The sequence below is a fragment of the Carcharhinus amblyrhynchos genome, chromosome 16 (genome assembly GCF_965287045.1).
Source record: "Carcharhinus amblyrhynchos chromosome 16, sCarAmb.v2.hapA, whole genome shotgun sequence".
Classification (NCBI taxonomy): domain Eukaryota; kingdom Metazoa; phylum Chordata; class Chondrichthyes; order Carcharhiniformes; family Carcharhinidae; genus Carcharhinus; species Carcharhinus amblyrhynchos.
Genome location: NC_137339.1, coordinates 45,264,980 through 45,277,684, shown reverse-complemented (window position 1 = coordinate 45,277,684; position 12,705 = coordinate 45,264,980). Strand labels below are relative to the sequence as shown.

Genomic DNA, 12,705 nt, shown 5'->3' with positions numbered 1-12,705 from the left:
GTTTAGTCCTATTAGAATTTTATAAGTCTCCATGAGATTTCCCCCCTCATTTGAGTGAACTGCAGTGAAAACAATCCCACTGTAGCTGATCTCTCATACATCAGTCCCGCTTATCTGGGAATCAGTCTGATAAACCTTTGCTGCACTCCCTCGAGCAAGAACGTCCTTCCTCAGAAAAGGACACAATATTTTAGGCGTGGCCTCACCAAGGCCCTGTATAATTGCAACAGCACATCTCTGCTCCTGTATTTGAAATCCCTTGCGATGAAGGCCAACATGCCATTTGGCACCTTTACCGCCTGTTGCACCTGCATGCTTACCTTCAGCAAGGTGCACAGTGTACCACTGCACCTTCCTCTCTCTCAATTTACAGCCATTCAAGTAGTAACTTGCTGCCTTGTTTTGCTTCCAAAGTGAGCAACTTCACATTTATCCAAATTATACTGCATCTGCTATTGATTTGCCCACTCATCTTACCTGTCCAGACCATGCTGAAGGATCTCTGCATCCTCGTCACTGTTCACCCTCCCACCTCGCTTGTTATTGCCTGCAAACTTTGAGGAACATTTTGTTTCCTCATCCAAATCATTAATATATATTGTGACTAGCTGGAGTCGCAGGACCGATCCCTGTGGCACTCCACTAGTTGATGCCTGCCAAATTGAAAAGGACCCATTAATTCCTGCTCTTTGTTTCCCCTCTGCCATCCAATTTTCTATTCATCTCAATAGTCTTCCTCCAATTTCATGCTTTTTAATCTTGCATGATAATCTCTTATGCGGGACTTTGTCAAATGCTTTCTGAAAGTCCAAACATACCACATCTACTGGTTTCCTCCTTGTCAACTCTACCAGTTAGATCTTCAAAGAATTCCAGCAGATTTGTCAATCTGTCACGATGAAGTGGATGTCTGTTTCCTGGTGTGAGCATTTTCTCCCGATGGTGAATGAGAGCTGTGCTTTCTTTTTCAAAGTAATCTCACTAGTGTGAGAGAAGTGACTTTATATTCACGTATATTCAGAAAATGCTAGCAAGTTTGTGTGGCTTGCTATTAGCGCTAAATTAGAAAAGAGGCTTGATTCATACCAGACCCAATGACTTTTACCAATTGTGTAAACAACCTTTTTAGGCTTTTGCTCTGAGGTGGAGGATTGAACTAGCAGTGCTTAGGTATAAGTTTTATAGCAGTTTTTGATTGTCACTTATCTGATTTGCTCTACTCAGGTAGCTGTACTGAAATCGGACAGTACAGTCCAAGATCAGTCTTCCCAGGAATCTCAAAACCAAGAGGAGGAGCAATTGACCGTATCACCGCAACACAAAATTGTCACACTTCATGTGGGTGAACATGGTGAGACTGTGGTTCAGGAAATGTACGAAGCCACAACCATAGAGAGCTCTGGAATCCCACAAGTCACCATCAACCCTTATACAAATGGGGCAGAATATAATATTGTCACGCCGGGAAGTGAGGAGATGCAACATGCCACTGCAGTTTACAGGTAACATGAAAGCAAATACCTGAATGCTAGAAATCCAATTTCTTGCAGGAAAAATTATCTTGTGTAGCTGAAGCTGTAAGTCACTATTATTTTTATTGCTGAGTAAATGTCCCCAGAAGCTTTTGAGAAAGCATTAATTCACTCTTAAATAAAGCTGTAAAATTCATTTCATTTGAAACATGTGACACAATACAAGCTTTTCTCTGAAATGTATTTAGGATACCATAAGACAATAAGAATTAGGAACAGGAGTAGGCTGTTTGGTCCCTCAAACTTGCTCCATCATTCAGTAGAATTATGGCTGATCAGACATTCCTTGCGTTTACTTTCCTGCCCGTTTCCCATAACCCTTGATTCCCTTAGTGATCAAAAATTGTTTCCATCTTTCTCGACCTTTAATATACACAAGGACTCTGCCTTCAAGCTATCTCTGTTGGAGTGAGTTCCCAAGCTCCTTAGTAGAGAAAAGAAACTTCCCTCATTTCAGCCTTAAATTGGTGTCCCTTTATTCTGAGACTATGCCTGTATCCTGGACCCTCCCATGAGGGGAAACATCCTGTCAGCATTTACCCAGTCAACCCTCTTAAGAATCTGATATGTTTCAATGAGATCACCTCTTATTCTTCTAAACTATAGAGTCATAGAGTTTTACATCGTGAAAAGAGGCCCTTCAGCCCATCATGTCCATGCCTGTTATCAAGCACCTATTCTAATCCTATTTTCCGGCACTTGGTCTGTAGCTTTGTATGCTATGGCATTTCAAGTGCTGATCTAAATATTTCTTAAATGTTACAAGGGTTCCTGCCTTTAACAGCCTTTCAGACAGAGTTTTCCAGATCTGCATCACCATCTAGGTGAAAACGTTTTCCTTGCATCTCAGATAACCCTTCTGCCCCTTTAACTTAATCTATTTCCACCCGCCGCCCCCCTGCTGCCCCAAAAGTTCCTTCATATCCACTCTATGTATGCCTCTCAATTTTTTTTATACCTCCATCAGGTCCCCCTTCAGCCTTCTCTACTCCAAGGAAAACAAACCGAGCCTATCCACTCTCTTGATAGTTGAATGCTTCAGCCAGGTAACATCCTGGTGAATTTGCTCTGCACCACCTTTGCTGCAATCACTTCCTTCCTATAGTGTAGTGATCAAATTTGCACACAGTAGTCCAGCTGTGGCCTAACCAGTGTTTTATACAGTTCCATCATAACCTCCCTGCACTTACTCCAATGCCTCAGTTAATAAAGACAGATATCATCTTAACTATTTTATCTACCTGTTCTGCTCACCTAGTCATCAACTTTTTGAAAAAAACAAGACATGATCTCCCTTTGACAAAACCATGCTGGTTATTCTTGATCAATCCTAGCCCCCCACGGATGGAGAAAATTTCTGTCTGTCAGAATTTTTTTTTGCAATAGTTTCCCTATCACTGAAGTTAAACTCATTCACATCTGTTTTCCTGGTTTTTCACGACTTCTGTTCTAGAATAATGGTACCACCTTAGCTGTCCTCCGGTCCTCTGGCACCTTGTACGGATCGAGAAGATTTGAAAATTATTTTCAGAACTGCTGCAATCTCCTCCCTTCCACAGCAGCTGGAATACATCCAATCTGGATCTGGGGATTTATCCACTTTTAGGCCCATTAATACCTCTTCCCTCTCGATGGTAAATTGTTTAAGTAAATCACAATGCCCTCCCTGATTTCTATACCTGCACCATCCTTGTTTAACCTTTCCTCATACGACAATCCCTCCATACCAAGGATCATACTAGTGAACCTCTGATGTTCCTCCAATGAAATAATATCTTTCCTTAAATAAGAAGACCAAAATTGCTCTCAGGTGTAGGGTGGATTTTCTAGCTGCATTCACCCCAAAACTGGAAAATCCTACCCGAGGTCAAAGGAACATTCCATGGTTTACCCCACCCAAGCCCACAACGATTCACGTGGCGGGCGAAATGGGCCAATTCGCCCTGTAGTCTCACCAGAACCTTGCACAATTGCAGCAAGAATTCCCTACGCTCATAGTCTAATCCTCTTGAAATAGAACCAATATTCCATTAGCCTTCCTGATTACCTGCTGCATCTGTGTGCTAGCTTTCTGTGTTTCATGCACAAGTACCTCCAAGTCCCAAGTGTTATAGCTTTCTGCAGTTTTTCTCCATTTAAGTAATACTGTTCTTTTGTTCTCCCTTTCAAAAAGAACAATTTCACACTTTCCTACATCATACTCCATTTGCCAACTTTCAGCCCACTTACTTAACCTATCAATATCTCTTTGTAAACTGTTCGTATCAGTGTCTCAACTTGCCTTTCCATCTATTTTTATGTCTCCTGCAAAATTGACCACAGTGCATTCACTTCCTTCCTCCCAGGTGATGAATATATATTGTATTTAGTGCTGACTTCACGTCCTGCAGAGATCTTTTAGCACTTACCTTTGCTCCTGTTTCTGATCAACATAAAAGACAAGGGAAGACAAGAGAACAAAAGAACCAGGAGCAAAAGTAGACCATCTGGCCCCTCGAGTCTGCTCTGCCACTCAATAAGATCAGGGCTGATCTTTTTGTGGACTCAGCTCCACTTACCCACCCGCTCACCATAACCCTTAATTCCTTTACTGTTCAAAAATGTATTTATCCTTGCCTTAACATTCAATGAGAGAGCCTCAATTGCTTCACTGGGCAGGGCATTCCACAGATTCACAATCCTTTGCATAAAGGAGTTCCTTTTGAACTCGGTCCTAAATCTGCTCCCCCCTTATTTTGAGGCCATGCCCCATAGTTCTAGTTTTACCTACCAGTGGAAACAACCTCCCTGCTTCTATCTTATCTATTCCCTTTATAATCTTATTTTTCTATAAGAACTCCCCTCATTCTTCTGAATTTCAATGAGTATAGTCCCAGTTTACTAGTGAATCTCCTCTTCACCCCCTTCAATGCCTGTATATCTTTCCTCAAGTAAGGAGACCAAAACTGTAAACACTTCTCCAGGTGTGGCCTCACCAGCACCTCATACAGCTGCAACACAACTTCCTGTTTTTAAACTCCATCCCTCTAACAATGAAGGACCAATTCCATTTGTATTTTTAATGACCTCCTGCTCCTGTAACCCAAATTTGTGATTCGTGCACAAGGACAACCAAGTCCCTCTGCACAGCAGCATGCTATAATTTTTTACCATTTAAATAATAGTCCATTTTGCTGTTATTCCTACCAAAATAATGACCTCACATTTACCAGCATTGTATTCCATCTGCCACACCTTTGCCCACTCACTTAGACTTATCTGTATCTCTGCAAACTTCCAGCGTCCTCTGCACACATTGCTCTGCCACTCATCTTAGTGTCATTTGTAAAATTTGGCACACCACGCTACATCTATGTAAATTGTAAATAATTGTGGTCCCAACACTAATCCCTGAGGCACACCGTTAGTCACTGTCAACTAGAAAAAACACCCATTTACCCCCACTCGTTGCTTTCTGTTAGTTGACCAATTCTCTATCCATGCTAATACGTTATCTGTAAGACCGTGCGTCTTTACCTTATGCAGCAGCCTTTGATGCAGCATCTTGTCAATGCCTTCTGGAAATCTAGATACACCACATCCATAGGTTCCCCATTGTCCACTGCGCACATAATGTTCTCAGAGTTCTACCAAATTAGTCAAACGTGACCTGCCCTTCATGAACCCATGCTGCTGCTTCCAATGGGACAATTTATATCCAGATATCTCGCCATTTCTTCCTTGATAATAGATTCATGCATTTCCCCAACTACAGAAGTTAAGCTCACCAGCCTATCGTTACCTGACTTTTATCTATCTCCTTTTTAAACAGTGGAATACAGCAAATGTGATACCAATCTACGGGAACCACCCCAGAGTGCAGCGAATTTTAATTAATTACCACTAGTGCATTTGCTATTTTCCCCCGCCATTTCTTTTAGTACCCTGGATGCATTCCATCAGGGCCAGGAGACTTGTTTACCTTAAGCCCCATTAGCTTGCCCAAAACTACCTCTTTGATGACAATAATTTCTCAGTCCTTACCTGCCATAGCTGCCTTGTCATCAATTTTTGGCATGTTGTTTGTGTCTTCCACTGAAAACTGACATAAGATGCCTTGTCATTTCCTCATTTCCAGTTATTGCATCCCCCTTCTCATTCTCTAAAGGACCAATGTTTATTTAGCCACTCTTTCATTTTACATATTTGTAGAAACCTTTGCTAACTGCTGTTAAGAGGTAACAGCAGTTTAAATTAAGACTGGCACAGTGGTTAGCATTGCTGCCTCAGTGCCATGCATATTCTTTCTGTCAGATAGTCATTCAATTCCATTTTGAACGGTCAAGGGACCCGGGTTCAATTTCGTCCTTGGGTGTCAGTCTCTGTGGAGTTTGCACATTCTCCATATCTGCATGGGTTTCCTCCGGGTGCTCTGGTAAGATGGATTGGCCATGGTAAAATTACCCTTTAGTGTCCCAAGATGTGTAGGTTAGATAGATTAGCCACCCTTCTGTTAACAATTCCTCCCTGTCTAGTTTGTCCAGATCTTTACTTTTGAACATTTCTATCAAATCCCCCCTCAAACTTCTCTAAGGAGAACAGCCCTAGCTTCTAATCTAGCCACTTAACTGAAGTCTCCCATCCCTAGAACCATTCTCATTTTTTCTGCACCCTTCTTAATGTCTTCATGCTTCAAGTCTGATGCCCAGGATTGGACACGCTACTACTCCAGTTCAGGCCAAATCAGTGTTTTATAAAGGTTTACCATATCTTCCTTTTATATTCTATGCCTCTGTTTAAACACCAGGATCCTGTAGGTGTTTTTAACCATGCTCTTAACATGTCATCTTCAATATGATTTGTGCATACATACCCCAAGTCCCTCTGCTCCTGCATCCCTGTTAGAATTGAATATTTATATGCCTCTCTTAACAAAATGTATCACTTCATACTGCCCTGTTAACATTTATCTGTCACGTATCAGCCTCTTAATAGCTATCAGCCTCTTAATATCTTCCTGAACTCTATCACTGTCCTCCTCACAGTTCACAATATTTCCCAGTTTTCAGTCATCTACGAATTTTGAAGTTGTGCCCTGTACACCCATGTCTAGTTAGTTAATGTAGATCAAGAGAAGCAATGGCCTGAGTACTGATTGTTGGGGAACTACCACTATAGACCTCCTCCAGTCCAAAAAACTACTATTCACCATTACTGTCAGCCAGCTTCATACCCATGTTGGCACCGTCCCTTTTATTCCATAGATTTCAACTTTGCTAACAAGCCACACCTTTTGGAAGTCCATGTATAGCTCAAAAATGAAAATGAACTGGGAATACCACAAGTGTGCATCCTTTTCTTGTCACTTGCGTTATGAGTGAAATCCCTACTGGGGAGCCAATAACGCAATTTTCCTCTTTAAAACAAAGTTATAAACTAAATAAAAATAGCTATTGAATCTGCCAATTCTCATCTTTCTTGTTTCAATGTTCTTTTACTCCTGTAACAGACACAACTTCAAAACTAAGAGTGTAATGCATAAAGTCTCAATCATAGCCCTGAATATGATATTGCTGGCAAGGTTCTGTGGTGCATCTCCTGTAGCTTCAATATAAATCTGTTTCACTACTTAAGTTTACTTTGTCTTCCTTTCTTAGTGGCTCAGATGGCAATGGGGATGTGGCTCACACAGTGGTTGTCAGTGGTGATGAGTTAAAGCAGCACCATGGTCACTTCATCATGACAACAAATGTGCAGGGGAACCAGTTTCAACAGATTGAGGTATGTGGTCCAACGCACTCCTCCTCCATTGGATTTCTCTGCATTGTCTTAATCAAAGTGTGGGTGCAGTAATGTATTGATTATATTATAAGACTGTTAATTTAACAAATGTGAGTTTGAATCTCCTGTTTGAAAGCAGAATACATGGTTGCACAATTGGATTAATCCCTCTTCCACATTTGTCAACTAGCATTAAAGGTTTAATTATGCCACTGAATGATCTGTTGACATACTGATGTTTAAATTCTTGTAGTTTGAGTTCAAGTTGGGTAATATTGAGCTAATGTCACTTGTGTAGTGAGTTGGTGGCTGAACTCCCAGCAGTATGTGGTGGTAGCCAAGAACATAAGAACATAAGAAATAGGAGCAGGAGTAGGCCATCTAGCCCTTCGAGCCTGCCCCGCCATTCAATAAGATCATGGCTGATCTGTCGTGGCTCAGTTCCACTTTCCTGCCCTCTCCCCATAACCCTTAATCCCCTCGCTTATCAAAAACCCATCAACCCGCGTCTTAAAAATATTTAGCAAGGCAGCCTCCACCACTTCAACGGGCAGAGAATTCCAGAGATTCACCACCCTTTTGAGTGAAGAAGTTCCTCCTCAACTCCGTTCTAAACCGCCCCCCCCTTTATCTTGAGGCTGTGCCCCCTAGTCCTACTGTCCTTTCTGAGCGGGAAGAGCCTCTCCACCTCTATCCTATCCATCCCATTCATCATCTTATACGTCTCAATGAGATCTCCCCTCATTCTTCTAAACTCTAACGAGTACAAGCCTAGTTTATTCAGCCTCTCCTCATAGCTCAACCCCCTCAACTCCGGTATCAGCCTAGTAAACCTCCTCTGCACTCCCTCCAAGGCCAAAATATCCTTGCGTAAGTGCGGCGACCAAAACTGCACACAGTATTCCAGCTGCGGCCTCACCAATGCCCTATACAGCTGCAGCAAGACCTCCCTACTTTTATATTCAATCCCCCTCGCTATGAAGGCCAGCATCCCATTCGCCTTCCTGACCACCTGCTGCACCTGCAGCCTGAGTTTTTGCGACTCATGCACAAGGACCCCGAGGTCCCTTTGCACCGTCGCCTGCTGCAGTTTTTCGCCACGTAAGTAATAGTCCTTCCTACCATTATTCCTACCAAAGTGGACCACCTCGCACTTGCCAACATTAAATTCCATTTGCCAGTTCCTGGCCATTCGCCCAGCCTATCTAGATCCTTCTGCAGACTCTCCACACCCTCCGCGCGATTTGCCGTTCCACCAATCTTGGTGTCATCAGCAAATTTCGACACCGTACACTTGGTTCCCTTCTCCAGATCATCTATATAAATAGTAAATAGCTGAGGCCCCAGCACCGACCCCTGGGGCACTCCACTAGTCACCAACCGCCAATCCGAATAGCACCCATTGACCCCCATTCTCTGCCTCCTATTTGACAGCCAATCCTCTATCCACGCTAACACCCTACCCCCAACTCCATGCCCCCTTACCTTCTGCAATAACCTCTTGAGGTACCTTGTCAAACGCCTTCTGAAAATCAAGAAAGACCACATCCACCGGCTCTCCTCTATCCACCGCCCTAGACACATCCTCATAGAACTCCAATAAATTTGTCAGACACGACTTCCCCTTAACGAAACCGTGCTGCGTCTGCTCTATCAAGCAGTTCCTCTCAAGATGCCTTGCTATTTCTTCCTTGATGAAGGATTCTAACATTTTACCTACAACAGACGTTAAACTAACCGGCCTATAATTCCCTGCCTTTTGCCTGCCGCCCTTCTTAAACAATGGCGTAACATTAGCCGTTTTCCAATCTTCTGGCACTTCCCCGGAATCCAGCGACGTTTGGAAAATAACCACCAAGGCATCCACTATCACCTCCGCCGTTTCTTTCAGAACCCTCGGATGCATTCCATCTGGTCCTGGGGACTTGTCCACAGTCAGTCCCTCCAGTCTGTCGAGCACTGCCTTTCTAGTAACAATAATGTCATTGAGACCCTCCAGTCCTACCATCTTTCCATCGCTAACACCCGGCAAATTATTCACGTCCTCCTCCGTGAAGACCGAAACAAAAAAGTTATTCAAGACCTCAGCCATTTCCCCATCCCCTACCACTAAGTCCCCCCTCTCATCCTCTAAGGGTCCAACGTTCACCCTAGCCAGCCTCTTCCTTTTTATATATTTATAAAAACTCTTGCTATCCTTTTTTATATTAAGCGCTAGCCCAGCTTCATAGTTTCTCCTGCCCTTCTTTATCAACTTCTTTGTCAATCTTTGACATTTAAACCTCTCCCAATCCTCTTCTCGCCCACTACTCTTAGCTACTCTAAACGCCTCTGCTTTTAATTTAACACTTTCCTTCACCGCCTTCGTTATCCACGGCTTATTACCTCTCCTCCTACAGTTCTTTTTAACCATCGGAATAAATTTCTGCTGAGCACCAAGAAAGATCTCCTTAAAGATCCTCCACTGCTCCTCAGCAGACCTACCTTCCAACGCGCTCCCCCAGTCAACATTCGCCAATTCTTCTCTCATCCTACCGTACTCCCCTCTGTTCAAAGAAAGGACGCGTGTCCGGGAGTCCACTTTCTCCTCCTCCATCTGCACCAGAAACTCCACCATACAATGATCACTCTCCCCAAGAGGATCCTTCACCACAAGGTCCCTAATTCTACCCGCCTCATTACATAACACCAGATCCAAGATAGTTCGCTCCCTCGTCGGCTCCAACACACACTGTTCAAGGAAACTATCCCGGCAGCATTCCAAGAACTCCACCGCGTCCAACATGGGTCGACCAATCAATATGTAGATTGAAATTCCCCCATAATTATCGCCGTTCCATTCCTGGACGCCGCACTTATTTGCGCGTTAACAGCCTGCCCCACCTCCAGATCATTATTCGGGGGCCTATAGACGACACCCACCAGCGTCTTCCTCCCTTTGCTGTTCCTAATCTCCACCCACAACGATTCCACGTTCTGCTCTTTGGTTCCTATATCATCCCTTGTACCTACTTGTCGCTTATCATTTAGGGAACATGTGAAGTTAACTAAATAAATGGAATCAGAACTTGAAGGGAGTTTTTTATACAATCCAGTTAGAAAAATAATTTTTTTTTTCAGAACATCACATTTATTGTCGTGGTGTTGATCTACTACATCAGGAAATGTTGTTCTGGTGATTCACCATTGCAGAGGTGATGTTTGTGTCTTGAGAGAGACTTAATTCATCGCATTTGAGGGCCACTGGCTGCAGACCAGCCCTGGAAATGATCCCGAACCATTCAACCCTGGATTCATCCCCCTTCAAAAGGAGGAAAGTTAAAAATTCTAAAATTATTTTCTGGTTTCCCAGTTTGCTGGCGACATCACATCTCCGCAAGTTGATTCAAACCTGCAGTCATCATCAATGAAGAAGTTTTCCTGTAAAATATGTACAGCGTCGTTCCATGGCCGCGCTGAGATGGAGAGTCACAAGAGAGCACATGCAGGGGAGCAGGGCTTCAAGTGTCTCGATTGTAACTTTGCAGCCAATACATGGCCGGAAGTCCGAGTAAGTATTCCTGTCCAATTTCCAGACTGGTTTTACTGCCTCAGCATGAGTCCATTTTAAACCAATGAGAACTGAAGGCTCAATCAGAACTTTGCTGCTTTTAGTTTTAGACTGGTTTACAACTTTAGATTTTTACTGATTCAAAATGTGGTCCCTTTCATTATTCTACGAGCTAAGAATTGTACCTCATTGTGCTCAACATCAGAGGCAGCGTGGTAGCACTGTACACTGGTACATAAATACACTGTGGCATACAATAAGATTATAGGACCCGATGTTTTTCATTCTCTTTTATCTTCTCCCTGTCTCCTGAATCTTTACAAGCCACATGTGTTTTCATATCTTGGACGTGGTGTCCAAGGCTTACCATAAGGATTGTGCATGTTCTTGGTTAACTTATTTGGGATGTGCTTCTATAATAATGTCAACTGATTTTAGTCTCATTGTAATCTTTGGTAATCTGTTTTGCCTTCAGAATCATATGCTGCAGCATTCTAACCTGAGGCCGCACAAGTGTAACCAATGTAGTTTTGCATCCAAGAACAAGAAGGATCTTCGGCGGCATCTGCTGACACACACAAATGAGAAGCCTTTTTCCTGTGATATTTGTGGACAAAGGTAATCTTTTACTCACTAGGCTTCACAGAACTGCCAATATGTCATTCCATTTACGTTAAGCCTTCTTCCCTTCCTTCCCACACTTTAATGATCGGGAATCAATAAATAGGCCTCACTGTTTCAGTGATTTGTTCTTGAAAAAGTGATGGTAAGCTGCCTTCTTGAATCACTGCAGCCCATGTGGTAATGAGTTTGTACAAATTGGGAACTTGATTTTATCATGAGGTTGATTTGGACTTGGATCTCTATAATCCCAAAATTATGATTTATAAGCAAACTGATGCACAGAGGCCTAAATTCTGTCAGATGTGGCTAGGATGGATTGAGAGCAAGATGTTGACTTATTTGTTTTCTAGACTAACATGTATTAAAGTATGTGCCAAATGTATTAACTAAACATGATATAAATAATACTTGCTATATAAAACCACATGTTTATATATAAAACAGTTTGAAGACAGATCGTATGTGTTCATTCTCCACATAGTAGTTGTCCCAGTCTCCAGACCTGCTCTGTTTCCCTATTACCTTATTTCCTTTTCCTTTAATTACTTATCAAATCTATTAATTAACATTGACACATTCCAGGTTCAGTTGCTATTTCTGGTAGTTCATGCCACAGCTTTATCTTTTATTCCTTTAAGTATCTTGTACTCTTAAAGGGGAATTAACACTGGCATAGACCAGTTGGGCTGAATAGCCTGTTTCTGTGCTGTAAGCCCTCTGTAATTTTATCTTTCTGTCCCCTAGTTCTAGACGGTCAGTCATGGGAAAGCCTGTGTTATAAGAGATTTTGTCCCATCTATCTATCTATCTATCCATCTGTCCACCCACCACTCTGCTGAGGTGCCACTCATCTTTTCTGTAACTACAGCAAAGCAGGCTGCAAAAGAATGTACTCCATCTGTGTAAATTACAGCATTTTTTTTTAAAAGTTTTGCCGTTAAGCTCCCCAGCCAAAGAACCAAGACCCTTGCCCCTCCCATTGCCGGAGCACACCAGTGGAAGAGCCATCAGCAAGACATTAAAGATAGTGATCCCAAATTTACAGGATAACAGGCAAGGGAAAATAAATCCCAAGCCACTGTGCTCAACACATGCCCTATCAGGGTAAAAGACAACATCATACAATCAGGAGTAAAATCACAAGGGAACAACGAATTGCAGGATTATAAGCCATCCATGAAATTGGAAAAGGCCAGAGCCTTGACCAGATCATTGAGGTACACCCAGGAATCAAGATGT

General features: G+C 42.7%; 1 protein-coding gene across 1 annotated transcript in view; it reads left to right on the top strand.

Annotated features, from left to right (window-relative positions):
- The window catches only part of LOC145354095 (zinc finger protein 335-like), a 114,311-nt gene that overhangs the window by 78,003 nt on the left and 23,603 nt on the right, over positions 1 to 12,705 (top strand). The window contains exons 32-35 of the mRNA XM_080205225.1: positions 1,225 to 1,502; positions 7,169 to 7,292; positions 10,645 to 10,842; positions 11,318 to 11,460. Of these exons, the coding sequence (XP_080061351.1) occupies positions 1,225 to 1,502; positions 7,169 to 7,292; positions 10,645 to 10,842; positions 11,318 to 11,460 (743 nt within the window). The remainder of the gene's footprint in view (positions 1 to 1,224; positions 1,503 to 7,168; positions 7,293 to 10,644; positions 10,843 to 11,317; positions 11,461 to 12,705) is intronic.